Genomic DNA, 16,855 nt, shown 5'->3' with positions numbered 1-16,855 from the left:
GGAAAGCTTAAAGGATATGAATCAGTTTGAGGTGTGAACCTAAATATATGGATTGTTTCATTAATGATAATGTTATTAAAATTAATTTCTCTTGGCTAAAAATAGGTAAATTATAGATATAGCTATTTTCAAAAACACCTTATGTAAGAGATATATTTTTGCAAAGAAACCTATCTTCAATATATGAAAAAACCTGAAGCCTCGACAATGGCAAAAAATTGATTTTTTTTATAATAAATAAATAGTGTAGATATATGCACAATTTTGAGAGAGTCAAATTATCCAAGAAGTCTTTGTAGTATAACGTTTACATCAATTTAGTCTCTCTGTCCAAAATTAATTAATTTAATCTCTATTTTTTGGCATTTTGTGTAATTAGGTTTTCTTACCTAACTTCTTTCAAATTGACCATTAGTGACTCTAACATGGCATTGACGTGTTAGTAAAAAAAATTTTGAAAATTTTTTTTTACCATGTCAATTTCTTTGTATTTATAGAGACTAAATTACACCAAATTGTAAAGTATAGAGACTAAATTGAACAAAACTCTATAATATAAGGATTAAATTGAACAAACTTCTATAGTGTAGGGATTACATTGAACAAAACTTTATATTACACGAGCTTCTTGATACTTTTACCATATTTTGTTTCATATTACATATAGGAATGTTAGCCCTCTCTACATGTTGAAATAATGTATGAAGTGTATGAAAATTCTATAAACATTATAATTGAATGCAATTTTGCTTATAAGTGTATGAAAATCTTTTGTTTTATTAATCTATATTTGTGCAATTCTAGAAAAAGAATATAACAGAATGACATAATTGTATTAACTTTCCATTTGTGTCAAAAATGTACAAACCAATTACTTTACTTAATTACAAAAAAAAAATCCAGTTAAAAAAGAATTGTAAGATCATCAACTATTGTCTAGTTACAAAATAAAACCCAATTACAAAACCCAACTATTGCTTCTTTTGTGCAGTTTCTTGTGGCAATAGTAATAGAATTATCAACCCCATACAATTAGTTTTTTTTCTCACCAATAACAACTATAATTGTATACCACTTATATATATACGTATATCTATATTAAGAAACTAATTATTGAGGAAGAAAATAAGAAAAAGGGAAAAATTGCTTTCTTTTTTTTTTTGTTGATAATAAATAAAGAGGGTAGATAGATGCATAATATTTTTGAGGAAGCGACCCAATTAAAAGGATCCAATTATTTCACTTCACTTGAAGAGAAGTTTATCCATTCAAAAATTCCGCACGTCAAATTTCCAAGTTACATCCACGTCAGCAAAGACAAAGACAAACATATTACAAGTGGAAAACAAGGAACATAAACAGGAGAAACGAGGGGGAATGAATGAAAGAAGAATGAGAGAAAGGTTGGAAATGAGATGAAAGGAAACCAAACCGAAGCTATGAACAATAGAACAAAACAGTAAGCCAACAAGACAAGAAAACATACAAAAAAATTAAAAGACACAAAACCTTCCTTTTCATTTTTTTTAAAATTTCTTTAATGCCCTTTTAAACTTCTCCCTTGTAAACGTCTCCCAAAATCCCACCTTTACATTTTTTTCCTCTCCGAAGGTATGGGCTTTTTTACTTTCTCTTTTCTTGTTTTTACTTTTTTAATTTTTTTTATTTTTTTTCTGTTGATTGTTTGGATTGGTTGATTCTGAAAAATGGGCTTTCTTTTGTTTTGCTTTTTCATGGCCAAATGCATTGTTAATTGATGAAAAGTAAGTATGGGTTTTTGGTGTTTTCTTATGAATCTTTTGTCTGTATGAGCCGTTTGATTTGTTTTCTTTCTGTTCTTGTAGAACACGTGTTACTATTGTGGCTGGTTTTTAAGTTGAAAAGCAAAGAATTGGGAATGAATTTTTCTGTGTACATATTTTTAGTGATGCTGATCTTTTCTGTGTTCTGTGTACGTATTTGGAGTCAAGGTTATTAAAATGTAGCACTAATGTTTTAAGTAGGAGAAGATTCCTTAGATTCTTGTTGTGTCTTCAGTTTGTTTTCTGAACAATTTTAGATTTTGAATGAGGAATTGTCTGGAATTTTGGGGGAATCCAGTGGTGTTTTTCTTGGATTCTTTGGACCAAGATGCATGGGTATATTTTCTTTTTCATGGGAAGAAAATGGTATGGGTTTCTATTGAGTGAGAAAATCTGTACTGTCACACAGGGGTTGGAGCATTAAGCTTCTCTGCATGGTACCAATGCTGAATGATATGGCAAAATTGATTCTTTCTGGTTTTCTGAAATTGGAAGTTTGTTTTAGATATCATTGTTCCTTTTTGTGTAAATGAGCCGGTCTTGATTTATTTGAATGGATATGCTATCTATTGAGACAGGCTAGACTTTCCCTTATACATTTCTACAGAGTAATCTGGGCTTTTGAATTCCACATTGGACTTAACAGACAAAAATGTCCTCTTGAGGAGTTTTGTACCAATAGGATTTTTGGTTTCTAGCACTCTCACTCTTGAAACACAACTTTCATGCCCTTGCTTTCTGTTTATTAGCATAATCTGAATATGTTGGATCAAAACAATTAAGTATTAGGGGGGAAAAGGTAGTTGAACATCTAGAACCGAGCTGATATCATTAATATTGTATATCTAATTATGAATGTTTTAAGATGTCTCAGTTCCCGAGTGTCAGGAAGGTCAAAATACCAGTGAAAAACATGTGATAAGGTGTTATGTATATGAGTGGTAAAAGTTAATTTACCTAAAAAAAATATCATGCTGGAAGATGTAATCATGTATATAGCATATAATATTACCCTTCTCAATTAACGGTGGGATATGATTTTTATGGTCCATATTCATGCTGAAAATTTCTTCTTTTTCTTTCTTGTTGATCCTATTATATAATAATTTTGTTTTGCATAGCAGTGGTCTGGAAGCCCTGTCATTTTGTGGATAAATTATTAAGGGAACTTAGAGGAACTCTAGTTGACAAGTATTGTAATTATTGCCAAAGGGAATGATCATTTGTTTTGGAGATGATGGAGGTCAATGCTGGAAATTCCCGTTCGAATGAGAAACAACCGTCAGAGTGCCCACAATCTGCTGATAAAGGGGAAAAGCCTGCTGAAAAAGATGCAAGCAGTTCTGTATTTGTAAATCATGGTAAGTTCCTTTCTTTAAATGATTCATAATAGTGTTCCATTAAAGGTATTTCCCACCTTTTGCAATCACATTAAGGAATATTCATATTAGTAATATCTGTGACCAAAATTATCATGCCCCCATGCCTGCCATTTTAGCTTTAAGGTAAAATGTATGTTTTACATGGTTTTGTATAAGATGTTTTGCCATGACAGATATTTGTGGTTAGATATGGTTTGTAAATGGTAATCATTTCCCACTAATTTTGGAAGAAATAAATTCAATCAACCTATTTTTTGTTATTTTAGCTGTTTTAGTTTTATCTTTTTCTATATTTGGTTTTGCAAAAGATGGTTTACATTATTACTCATTTCTACTTGCAATTTCTTGAGAACTCATTCTCATGATGCATTTTCCTGCATTGGGTTTGCTAGTTAGATGTAAGTTGTGCAAAAAATCAACATAGATGTGCAATGTGCTCTCTTGGTTTTGCTGTCTGAGAGTATCTGACGCATAAACATATCCTTTCAATTATCAAAGACAGTGTCAATCCCTAGATTTTCATGAAATTAGAGATACAATTCTTCATCTGACACTATCGATCCTGTCCTATCTCTATTTGGTTGCCTTTTTAGAGCCCATTGCTAATTTGCCATTGCTCTCTCTGACCAAATGCTGAGGTACTGACCCTCTAATGGCACCATCAGAAGGAAATTCAAGATTGCAACTTAGGCACTACACATATAAGTTAGGCTTCATTGATTGGTGCTTTTGCTACTTCTGGAAGCAAAAAAGTAACAAGTGTGTTTTGATATAAAAGTAAATCTAAAGAAATATTAAATTAAATATTCTTTGATTGCAGCGTTTTTTTATATATATTTTCAGTTTTTTTAAGAAATAATGAGCTGAAGTGATGAGTAAGTAAGTGTTAATTGTGCTTCTTTTCATGCTTGATGTGGTTTTCTCATGGTGTATTTTCTTACTTATGTTTTGAGCATGATGTTATAAACTAATTGAATCTATTATGTAGCTGCAATTGCATGGCATGAGAACAGAAGAAGGTGGGTGGGGGATAAATCTCAACAGTCACAAAGGGTCAGTAAGGATCCAGTAATAAGGTATACTGGTTCTTCCAATCTTCTACCATTCTATGCTATGACTTTTTGGTAGTGCTCTACCATATACTATTTTGGGTGGGGGAGATAGACGCCATATAGGCATTTGGAAATGGCCTAGTTGGAGTTCCATCTTTATCGCCTCTAGATGTTTAAATTCCATATTGTAGCCCTTCTTAAAATATGCTTATTGATTACACGGTTTTGTTTAGATAAGAAATGTTATAAATTTGCATTTAGTGGAAAATACTTGCAATTTGTTTGGAAAATGGTTATGGAGAACTAAAATATTGGTACAAAGTAAGGGTATGAACATTTGGCTGGCCAGTTTTTCCGTCCTCAAGATGTGCAATTAAAAATTGAGCTGAAGTTGCTATTCCAGTTTGGCTCAAGTGGTAGGGGGAAATAGGGGTTTGTCTGTCACATTGTTTTGTTGGAAAATCAAGGTTTTTAATGTTTTTTCTTAAATGATTTTGAGACCTTGCTGAAGTTTGAATAATGTGGGATGACTGTGTGAGCTGATGTGGTTTCCTGTCCAAAAAGGGCTTTGATGTAAATTCATATGGATTCTCAAACTCCAATCTAATTGTAATCGTATTAGAATATATATGATCTGACTTTTTAGGAAACTATCCCAAATTCGCTACATTGATGTAGGGTTTATTATTTATTAACATATCTTCTGAAGAAAAGAAGAATAGCTTTTTCCATTTGGTTCATTGATGTGTAATATGATTTTTTTTTCCTTTGATATCATAAGTTTTACCCATTTATATTGTCTTATCCTTGCCCAAATGCGATGTGGTTAATAACTGCAAAATCTCTGTTGCAGCTGGTCCACAACGTATGAAGAGCTTCTCCTAACTAATGAGCCATTTCCCGAGTCAATTTCTTTGCCAGTAAGTATATCTTCAAACTGCACATCATGAATCGATAGATTTTTAGAGAATTAATTAACAATGAAAGAGTTCGTAAATAGATCGTAACCATCATATCATACATTTGAATGCTGAGGAGGCATGTTTGCCAGTGTTATATTATTATAAAATAAACTGGTCCAACAACTCTGACTTAGCCTAGGGTTTGTAATCTCCCTTTACAAGGATTAACATTCAAGATTTGAATACCATCTCCCCTTGGCTTAAATAAATAACTGCACCAATGCGAATATGATTAGTTCTTATATCAGTTTGGTTGATTGATGTATTGTGCAGGAGATGGTAGACTTTCTAGTTGATATTTGGCACGATGACGGCCTCTTTGATTAGATGATCGGTGATGACGGTCAAGTAGTGGCATGGAGACTGTTAGACAGTGGAGAAATTGTTTCATGTAGCTGATTTTTTTATTTGGTCTTATAAACTACACATATGGAAAGCCTCCATTATTCTTCAAATTGACTGCCAGTTGCAGGCCAGGACTCTCTTACTCCCTAGACTTATGAAACCCACATTTTGACTTAGTATAAACATTTTGGCTAGCAAAAGGAAATTGATGTATTAGACTCATTATGAACCAATGAAACTCTGCAAAGAGATTATATCTGTTTTTCCATTGGCATTGTGATGGGTAATTGAGTAGTGTGTGTGTATATATATATATGCACTTAGCAATTTGCTGCTTATTTTTAACTTCAGAGTCTGCTCCATTGATATGAACTCAATTAAGTTTTGCCTTTGAATACAAATTATTGAATTACATGACATATTGCTTGTAAGTTAATTAGTAGGTAAGTTAAATGCATTTGTTTTTTTGTAGTTTATTATCATCACTATCATCGGGACTTGATTAAATAAAATAAAATAATAAAATTTTTTTAAATAATTTAAAGTTTTTTTAAAAGGTCTAGGGTTGATTCTAGCTAATTTCGTCACTTTTTATATAAAATAAGATCATTGTTCGATATTTAAATTACAATAATTGTTTAATTTTTTATTTCCAACTTTAATATACTTTTGGATGGATTCTAATAAAATGGCCTTGACTAAGGATACTTTCATTCGTAAAGAAACGAAAAACTTTACGCATCAAATTGTTTCACTAACAAAATAGATTCAAATTTCTGTGTCACACTGTAACATAAGAAAGTAAAAAGAAAAATAAGTAGAAGAAAAACCCCAACCTCGGTTTAACGACATCGTTCCAAATTTCCTGGAAAATATAAAAGGAAAAGAAAATAGATAAAAAAAACAACTCCGGGGAAACAAACACGGAAAAGAAAATGATAGAAAAACCAAAGGGAAAGCTTTGATTCTAAGCCAGTTTCTTTCCTCCTCTTCGTAGAAAAGTCCCAACGCGTTTTCTATCAAAAATTTCTCACTCTCTGTTTTTCTGACCTCGAAAGAGAAAAAAGAAAAAGAAAAAAACTACTAATCTAGAGAGAGAAGAGACAAAGATGGATAAATTTAAGAATATGTTGAAACCCAAGCCAAACCCACAACAATTATTAAGAGATTGGCAAAGAAAGCTTCGTCAAGAGTGCCGTAACATTGAACGCCAAATCAGAGGCAAGTTGTTCTTTTCTTAAGCGTTTGGGTGGAATTTTAAAGATTGCTTTTTGGGTGTTTATTTAGATTTTTGAGTTGATGGGTAGTTCAGATTAATTTTTTTGAAAATTTTTTTTTGGTTATATGCATGAATTTTCTGATAGGCAAATTGATAGATCGGAGTTTTTATGTGGTTTGTGTTTTAGATGTTCAGAGGGAGGAGAAAAGTGTACAGAAGGCAATTAGAGAAGCTGCCAAAAGGAATGACATCGGTTCTGCTAAGGTAACATCTTAATTTTTTTGTTAACTTTTTTTTTTCCTAGTGGAACTTTAGATGAATGGATCGATCATGTCGTAGTTGTTAACGAATTGAATTCTGTTTCTCTCTTTTTATTGTTGTTTTTATTTGAATGGTATGATTAGGAAGAGAAGTCAGCACCATTTGCTATAAAATCACATTAAAGATCATTAAGGCATAAGGATTATCTGATTGATCGTGTTTTTAAGGTGGTTGTTACTTCGCCTCTTGCCTTTCTTGGGATACTAGTCTTACTGCTACTGTTCTTTTCTAGTGTAGATTCATCTACTCGTTCTTTTGTTTCTTGTCTGATTGTCAGGAAATTCCTTCTGCGAAGTAGCAGCTATCTCTTATAATGTATCAATAGCATTTTTTTTCTGCTATGTCTTGTAAATTTAAGTTTACAGTAAAAGGATCTGGGTCATAGTATGATGTAGAGTCATTGAGGTTGTTCAATTGCTCGAACAGATTAGAGTTTGTGCTTGTTTGAATGACATGATTGGGCATGTATTGAATGGGATTTTAATTGATTTTCGTAATACTAGAGGTCTTATGTTTTTATTTGTTAAGTCTCTTTAAAGCTAAAAACTTGGACAGAAAGCTTGGTTAACCCTTGATAAGAACTAGTGGGAACTGCAAGCTGAAATTGAAAAGATGTAAATTTTTAGCTTAAGAAGTGATCATGTTTTAGTTGCATGGTCTGATCAACTGAAGCTTGTGTGTCTTTTATTTCTGAATATTCATTATTTCTGTCATGTGCATGCTTGCATGCCTGCAATTTTGCATTTGGCTCCTTGTTATTGATGAATCATCTCTTATGTATATTGACATGATGATCGTTATTCTGTATTTTCAGGCACTTGCAAAAGAAATCGTAATGTCAAGAAAAGCTGTGAACCGTCTATATGAGAATAAAGCCCAGCTTAACTCAATATCAATGCACCTCGGAGAAAGTGTTGGTATGACAACTTATGCATCTGAATCTTGTGCGCTATGTTTATTCCAAGAACGCTATTGTGTCCCCATACCTGGAAATTTTTTTATTTGGAACATAGGTTGAGAATTTTGGTTTGCATGTGCTTATTTCCATGAATATTTGAAGTGTTAGACTCATAAAACCTAAGTATATACATTTTGCTATGTTTTGGAAATTGTGCAAGTTAAATTATGTCTTACAAGAACAGCAATTGTGATGGTTAACAGACTTCGTGGTTTTGATTATTATCAATCATCATTATTATTATTTTTGATTGAATGTTGATGACTACTGAAGTAGCAATGTTTTTATTTTTTATATTTAGGGAAACTATGCGTCTACCTTTTTTAAGAAGTAGGGAGATGTAGAACAATATGACTCCAATATTTCGAAGGTTATGGAATTCTAGTTTTTCCCTAATGGATGGTTCCTTAACCATTCCCTTGGTAAACCTTTCATTGAAGAATCAGAAAAGAGTGCCAAAAAAAAAAATCATGTTAGGATGGTCTGGGAAATCATTTTGGTTTCCTTGTTAGATAAGTCTACACCTTTTTCTGTCAATGGATTCAGCCTTAAAAATGTACAAGGTTTAATTCATGTCAATACTTTGGAGCTTTCTTTCAGTTTCCTAGTTAAAGTTAAAGGCAGTACTTATTGTGGGAGGACAAGAATGATTGATTGCTGAATATTCTTAATAGAAGAGTTAGTCATGTTCTTTGTGAACTTCCACTATAGAATCATCATTATTTCAACATTTAAAAAACTTCACTTTCCTCTTCTTTCTCCATCAAGAAAGCCTTGTTTTGTTGTCTGAAGTTGTGGTTATCAGAATCCTTTCCAGCTCTCCCTTGAATCTTAACTTGGCTTGATGGATAAGATGTCACTTGGGAATGCTATGGTCAAAATCATTGGTACAATAGAGAAACAATTTATTTTTCCCCCTTTAGTGTCCTTCATGATTGTATTCTTTGGAAGAACTGCTTGATGTAGATCCCATTTGGTCTTTCTCACCTTTCTTTCTAAGTGCTATTATACTGGAATGGGTTTGCAGCAATTTCTCGTACTGTTGGGCATTTGTCCAAGAGTGCTGAAGTCATGAAACTTGTTAACAACCTCATGAAAGCACCGGAAATGGCTGCCACAATGCAAGAATTTAGCAAAGAAATGACCAAGGTAATTTTCAAGTTTAGAGCTAGTATTTTGTTCCATTCATATGCCAGTTTTTGTTTCATGATCTTTCTCAACATATTAAGAACTGTTGGTAGTTGACTATTGTTTGGAGTTGCTATGTTGCCTCAAGATGAGATTTTAGTAGTGCTTTTATTGGCTGAAAGTTGTGCAGAGGTTGACTTGGTCAGGAAATTTATTTTGAATATGTCCAACATAAATAGTAAGTTTTCAACCAATAAACTTTAGTCCAATGGTTCATTTACAACTTTTGGGGTTTGATTTTGTCTTTCATTTCTTTGAAGACGAGATGTACAATGAAGTTCACAAAAACTCTCCTCAGAGAAAGACTAGGGATATAAAAGCCTTCCTTAAGTTGTGGTTGGGGTGGAGGTGTATTTCGATTTGAGCTATTTATGAGATCGGGAGGAGGGCTATTTCCTGTTTTTGCAGCTCAGCCAATAGGGGTTTGGGTTAAGAGGATGGCAAAAAACAAAACTTGAATTTAGTGACTGCTCTTCCAACGATGAATGGTTCCTTTTTAAAAATATAAGGGACTTATGTGGCATGTGAGAAGCACCTGCATTCTACATGTTTAGAAGTTCTTTATAAGGAAGTAGTTTTAAGGGTTTTTTTTCTTTTTTTCTAACTACAGTAATGCCTCTGTTTAACCACTTTCCTTTTTATTTTCTTTCTTTAAGTTATCTTACACCTATGTCATAAATTGGTTTATAGGCTGGGGTTATTGAAGAAGTAGTAAATGATGCCCTTGACACAGCATTGGATTCAGAAGATATAGAAGAAGAGACTGAAGAAGAAGTTGATAAGGTTCTTTCAGAAATAGCTGGTGAAACTGCTGCACAGCTTCCTGAAGCTGTTAGGAAGGAAAGAGTCAGGGTACCTGCCCAAAGAGGAAGCACTTCGCATGAAGTATGCACAACTTTATCCCCTTGCTTTTTTTCTTTTTCATTTTTACTTCTTGTTGCAAAAAGATAAAAGGAACTAAATTTTTTCAAAATATTACAGGAAGAAGCTATAGCAGAGGGTGCAGATGATGAGGAAGAGTTAGAAGAGATAAGAGCGCGACTTGCCCGAGTGAGATCATAAAACAATACATTCTCTTTTTGGTGTGATTTTACTGTCTATCTAGTAAAAATGTATTTTGTATTAAAGAGCATTATGAGCTCATCAGTCTAATTTGAGAGAGCTTTTGAAGCCACCATACCATTAATCTCTGGAATAGATATATACGTGCTTCTGTATTATGTCAGTTGTATTCTCATTTTAAGATCAGGGCCTTTTTCTTAGACACCATTGAAAGTTCATGTTCCTCAGTGCCCTTCCCTAGAGAGCACACTCATGTTTCTGAGTTTCAACCAGAAGTTACAATCTACTTGCCACAACCAAATTCATTGGCTGGAATTTGAATATACCCCTGGAATGTCAAGAACCACAATCCACTGGCTAGAATTGGATGCATTTCACCATTTCATCACCTATTAAATAGATCACATGCTTCAAGAAACTCCTGTCAACCATTACCCTTTTTTTTTTCTTTTCAAAATTCACCTTGACATTTTTTCATTTAAGGTAAGTGACAACTTGCAAAGGTTATATGGGGTTTCAAGAGAAAAGTAACAATAGAATTGTCACGTTAAATGTCAAAACTGCTAAAATCATGATTTATACATAGGAAGCATGTGCAGATCAATCATTTAACACTCCCAAGTATGATAAGATATTTTTCTTGCAAAAGATACAAATTTTACGCAGGCTTTTAACATATGATCAGCGTAATTTTCTTAAGATTATATGGTAAAAGAATCTTGTTTTTCGTTTTATTTGTAATTCAAGATAAAATGTCCCTTTTAAGTAAATACGAAATACCTCTACAAATTTACCATTCAACAATTAGCTTTCCACTAGAAAATTTGTTGATTAAATAAATTTGAAAAAAAGGTTAATTAGGTTTCATCACATTTATTGAAATCTTACCATTTGAAGCAAACTTTGCCTTCAAGCAAAGAAATGCTGCAAAAATAAGTAAATTAGCAAAAAGATGTCTCTGAGATTTTTCCATGCTATCATTTAATGTAAATGGTAAGTGCTTATTTCAACATTATGTGTAAACAATACAATTTTTAAAGATAAAGATTTAATATATCTTACTCGAATTATTGGAACTATGACTATAGCATTTTTCATATGAAATATATGATAGATAATTAGAAAAAAAAAAAAAGCAACAAGAGAGAAGAAATTAAAAAAGATTAATAACTTTTATTGGAAAGTGATCTTTTGCATCTTGCAATGAATTGTTGTTAGTGTATATGATCAAGTATCTACATATTGGTGACCTCATGTTTCAAGAAACAAACATTTGAAATTGAGAGCTCAACCTAAGACTTATTTTGCAATTGGTTTGAGATATGGGAAAACATAATATAACTAACATATACTCAATAGAAGCAGGAAAAATCTATATCATGTTCTGCTGATCTGTAGAGTATTGCTCTTCCTGTGAACCCAAAAGGGTGGGGGTCTTTCTGCGTGGGAACTTTTTATTGAGTGAGGAAAACGGGTGGAGAGGTTATGGTAAATGCAGGGGCGAGATTATAAAGGACTTTGTGAGTCGGGTTCTGCTGGGGTGGGTTGTAGTCTGGGTGATTGTGGAGTGTGGTTTACTTGAATTTTCAGGAGGAAAGAGGGAGTTGAGAGAGGGCATGGGATTGAATGTGGATAAGAGGAAGAATTTGCATCTGAATGAATGAGTGATCCAGAATCTTAAGCAGAGCTGTGGGATGGGTTGAAGACTGTAGTATGAATGGGGCGTGGTAATAAGAGTACAAGGAGAATGTTCTTGAGGCTTTAGGACAAAAGAAAGTGGTGAGAGAGTGAAGGGGAGGGGGTCTGAGTTAATTTTAGTAGCACTTTCTTTAGGTTAGGGCACTGGTAGGAGGTATAGGCGGTGTGAGAAAACTATGAGGGACTTGGCAGGGATACAAGGGAGTGATGAAATATGAATCTTGAATTTAACTTTCTACATTGTAGTAATACTCAATAATAATAATAATAATAATAATAATAATAATAATAAAGAGAGAAAATAGAGTAAATAAGTAAACCAGCTTGAAGATTTTAATAACTCTTTGATTCATTTCAGTAGGTATTCAAAAAATCAAGATACCATTGTACCAGCATCCACATGCAAATATTTTTACAGTCGTACGTAAAAACCCCAAAGCTTTACAAGACGGTTATTCCCATTCCAAGGCCAACTAGATTGAATGCAAGCAATGGAATCATGGAAATCATATTTCAGCGGTCAATTTCTCTAAATCAGCAGCTTCAGATAGTTTACCCTTAGTCCACCGCTTCAGCATCTCCAATGCTGCCTTTGGCTGGTCCATAGGAACCATGTGACAAGCATCGTGAACCTGTAAGTCATTAATACAGACTCTAAGAGAACAAAGGCACAACGTCTTGAATATACAGTGAAATAAAAACTTTGTTAGAATCTATAGGATCCATCACTCCATCACTGTAAACAAATTTTGGATCAAACATGAATTCCATGTTTGGAGAGGTGGTGCCTACAGAGTGACAGATACATTCCGTTGGAATAACTAAACTATTTTCTGAGCTTTTGCAACGACTCTTGACACTTGGATAACTTTCCATGATTTTCAACTCTCAGGTTTTCATCAAATTTACTGCTGCCATATCCAGCCTCAAAAACTTTCTTAACTGTTGAAAGAAGATCCACAGACATTGATGCAACTGTATCATGAACCTCATCTACTGTCCACTGGCTCCCATCTGATTTTGGTTCTTGAAGCAGGACTTTTTGCATCAAACTAAGGAGGGTATGTAGGCAGTCAGAGCAGCATTGATACATGCATGTAACCCCCGATTCAGTTGGAAGAACCGTTTTACTTGAAGAGAAATAGGGATCTTATCTATGTTCACAGTCTTTGGGCTTCCTACCGGCAGAGGTGATAATGATCTTTGTTTCAGAAGCATTAATCTGGTTACATGGAACTTCAACTTTGTACCTAGAATCTTGATTAGTGGTGGATGCAAACAACTTTGATTTAGGAATCAATAATGATTAAGCTGTCTCACACGTATGTATGTATGTAATAAAATTTTGTCCCATGTTCTCTATTCATCAGTTTCCTGATTTGACCTTTAATTTGTCTTACAGAACTTAAATAAGTTTCGTAAACTACATCGGAAACTACTCAGGAGATGTGAAGAGAGAATTTACAGGAATAATAGTTCATGAGACGGCTCATGTTGAGCAGTGGAATGGGAATGCCCAAACTCCTGGAGGATTAATAGAAGGAATTGCAGACTATATCAGGTTAAAAGCTGGATATGCACCACCACACTGGGAAAGACAAATTATTGACCTTTTGTGCATATGTTGAACTTTAAAAATTAAAATCTTGCAACTTAGCTTTCATAGCAAACACTCAGCTTGAATTGACTCATAAGCCCTGTGCCAAATTCATTTCATAGCGGTTCCAACATAGTAGATAGTAGAACAAGTGAGAGCCATGTTGTAACATATTCCTACATTCAAGCACAGACTCAACAAAACCTTCGACAAAGCACTAACCCATAACACAGCAGCTCCTATCGCAAGTGACCACTCACACTCAACAAGCAAAAGTTCCTTCATATTTAAGACGGCCCGAGACTCAAAGCAAGTACAAAACAAACATCCCAACAATAGATCATCAACCTAACCGATGCCTGGTTCCCTTCACACAACAAGTCATACAACGAAAACAAAGCACCTTGCTTAACATTAAATCCAAGAGCCAAAGCAAAAACAGAATCCAAAACTTCTTGATGTGTGAACTTCTTGCTTCATTTCAGTAGGTATATTACAACTAAACAATTCTTTTTCTTCTATTACATTTTAATCAAAAAAGTCAGGTACATTAAAACAATAATCCTCAAACCAGTCATCAGTCTCTCCAAAATCGATTGCAATATCCTTGACGAAATCCAAACCATTAGTTAGCCAGCTATCATCTGTGTGCTCTTCTGATTTTGCATCAGTTTGGACATCTTGACTTGTCGTCGCAGCTTCAGAATCAACGGTATATTCAACATTCATCTTACTTGGTTCACCTTCACCATCCACATCTCTTCCACAAATTTCAGAGTTACTCGACGCAGTCACGGAGTGAGAAGCAGCAGAAGTGGTTGCCTCCGAAAACACGGGTGAGGTAATTGTAACTGAGTCAAAATCTGAAACATGACGCATATTCAGTATTGCATTTTCACCATCCATCGTCCAGGTAGTTTCAGAATCCACAGTGTATTCAACATTCATCCTACTTGGTTCACCTTCACCATCCACGTCTCTTCCACAAATTTCAGAGTTACTAGACACGGTCACGGAGTTAGAAGCAGCACAAGTCGTTGCCTCCGAGAACACGGGTGAAGTAATTGTAACTGAGTCAAAATCTGAAACATTAGGCATAATCAGCATCGCATTTTCACCATCCATCGTCCAGGCAGTTTCAGAATCCACAGTATATTCAACATTCATCCAACGTGGTTCACCTTCACCATCCACATCTGTTCCACAAATTTCAAAGTTCATTGGCACAGTCGTGGAGTTAGAAGCAGCACAAGTAGTAGCCTCCGAAAACGCGTGTGAAGTAGTTGCAACTGAGTCAAAACCCGAAATATGAGGCATATTTAGTATGGCATTTTCCCCATACATCGTCCTGGCAGCTTCGTCATAAGCTAAAGCAGCTTCACAAGCAGTAGGAAAAGTACCAAGCCAAATTCTCTTCCCTCCATTGGGTGCTCGGATTTCAGCCACCCATTTACCCCAAGTCCTCTGCCTAACACCTCGGTAGTTACAGCTTTGATTCTGAGGTCCTCCTTTCCCTTTCATACACCCCTTTTTCGATCCCTTGGCGGGACCTTTACACGATTGTTTGGCATCTTCGTTTCGACTCCAGAGCTTGAGAGTGTCAGCAACTGATAAACCATCACGTCTCTTCCTTTTTCTAGAAGAAATCGAAGACAGAGTTGAAGCCACCTCAGAGTTTTGATCCATCTTGCAATCGTGATCCAATGCAGAAAGTGGAAGGTCTGGCATTTGAAACCCTCTTGAAATAACAATTGGCCGCTAAAGATTGAGTAATTTAGATAGCTTCAGACCCCAACAATCTGCGGTTCAATCCAAGAAACCAAAATGTCACTATGGACGTAAATACCAGTGATCAACACAAACAAAGAAAAAATGACCATCAAGTATTTCTTTCTATTTTCTAGGTAAAGAAGTAAGAAAAGAAAAATTATAATCGAAACTTTCTTAAGATCCAAAACCCTAAACGAAAACTTAACTGAAAAATAAAATCAATCCTAAAAAATCAAGAAAAAAAAAATGGAACGGAAAAACGTACCTGTAAACAGAACCAAGAGAATGAACAAACTTCCAGCTTCAATTCTCTCTGAACAGGTTTTTCTTCTGCTTTGTTCTCTAACAAAACACGCTTTGGTTCTTGCTTGTATGGTTTGGTTCCGGGAATCAGAGAGCAATAAGGAAAGTAAAGTGTGAGACCAGACCGGGAAGTGTTCTAACAGAAATCAACTGCCCCGCTTTTATACCTTCCCATTTATGCCACGTCACCAAAAAGTACTTTAATCTCCTTAATTAATTGGACAAATAAAATTTCATTACACAAGGTATATCCATAACTATATATAGTATAAAACAAGAAAAGGTGTCGAGGAGATAAGTAGCAACGATTCAATCAGTGATATATACTTATAACACAAAAATGCAAAAAGAAAAAAAAAAGCATCAATTAATATATCCAGGCTTTGAAGTTTGAAACAAAGAGGTAAAACTGTAGAGCAATGATCATCGGAAAAGAGGAAGCCATTTCAGATGCGACATTACCGCAAAGCTTTATTGCCGTTTCACAAACTGGAACCAGCTCGTTGATACTATTGTAGTCAGACTTCTTAATTACCCCCATGTCCAAAGCATAATCTGTGTAAGCTTTACACTGGACTGCAGCGTCAGTCAGGCCATTACCAATAGCAAATCCCTACAAACCACATTGTAGTTTGAGTTAGCAAAAGAGCAAACTAATCGCACCAGAGAGATTTAAATATTAATTAATATCTGTGGATGAGGCAAATGATGGTGATTTATTTTTGAAGATAATTAAGGGGATGGAAGGTTTGAATTTGTGTACTTTTCTTTATCTTTTTTTAGAGGGAAGAAAGTAAAAATTACTGTTAAATTATGATTTGATATCCATCTTTATGTTGAATTATTAATTAATTAGAAGGTTACATTTAGTTAGTAAGATCTTTCTCCTTAATTACAACCTTATAAACTTTGCACACTTACATTGCACTTGTAAACAACTATAAAACAAGTGTTAAGCTTAAACTTGCCTTAAGACATGCAAGACTACTCGCACTGGTATGTGAAAAAGACAGCTAAGCATATTGTTAAACCAGTACAACGAAGCAAACTGCATTGACATGCTTACACGTGTGATTATCATGCAAGCATTGGCACTTAACATGAATAAGGTATTGCAGGCAAAAAGCAATTTACCTTGTGGCTAGGAAAAGCAAGTTGCTGATTGTGGATCTTGCAGGGTCTGAAAGATTAGACAA

At 34.4% G+C, this 16,855-nt stretch overlaps 2 protein-coding genes across 3 annotated transcripts; both read left to right on the top strand.

Moving 5' to 3' along the window:
• The first annotated feature begins 1,352 nt into the window (after nucleotides 1-1,352).
• LOC110425174 (zinc finger protein) lies at nucleotides 1,353-5,811 on the top strand. 2 transcript variants are annotated; one of them, XM_021439998.1, is made up of 5 exons: nucleotides 1,353-1,611; nucleotides 3,015-3,163; nucleotides 4,173-4,260; nucleotides 5,090-5,156; nucleotides 5,472-5,811. In XM_021439998.1, exons 2-5 carry the CDS (start codon nucleotides 3,037-3,039, stop codon nucleotides 5,523-5,525), a joined length of 336 nt encoding a protein of 111 aa, XP_021295673.1. In that variant the 5' UTR covers nucleotides 1,353-1,611; nucleotides 3,015-3,036; the 3' UTR covers nucleotides 5,526-5,811. The 2 variants fall into 2 exon arrangements, with proteins under 2 accessions (XP_021295673.1, XP_021295672.1); XM_021439997.1 differs by having other exon boundaries at nucleotides 1,354-1,611; nucleotides 2,927-3,163.
• A 624-nt stretch (nucleotides 5,812-6,435) lies between these two features.
• On the top strand, nucleotides 6,436-10,491 carry LOC110425089 (vacuolar protein sorting-associated protein 24 homolog 1). The gene is made up of 6 exons (XM_021439886.2): nucleotides 6,436-6,764; nucleotides 6,950-7,026; nucleotides 7,898-8,000; nucleotides 9,069-9,190; nucleotides 9,920-10,114; nucleotides 10,211-10,491. Exons 1-6 carry the CDS (start codon nucleotides 6,653-6,655, stop codon nucleotides 10,289-10,291), a joined length of 690 nt encoding a protein of 229 aa, XP_021295561.1. The 5' UTR covers nucleotides 6,436-6,652; the 3' UTR covers nucleotides 10,292-10,491.
• Nucleotides 10,492-16,855: the final 6,364 nt, after the last annotated feature.

Source organism: Theobroma umbraticum, unplaced genomic scaffold, assembly GCF_002168275.2.
Source record: "Theobroma umbraticum cultivar Fairchild unplaced genomic scaffold, ASM216827v3 scaffold_81.0, whole genome shotgun sequence".
NCBI lineage: Eukaryota > Viridiplantae > Streptophyta > Magnoliopsida > Malvales > Malvaceae > Theobroma > Theobroma umbraticum.
Note: the sequence above shows the minus strand (reverse complement) of the source record. Positions and strands in the feature narration are given on the sequence as shown.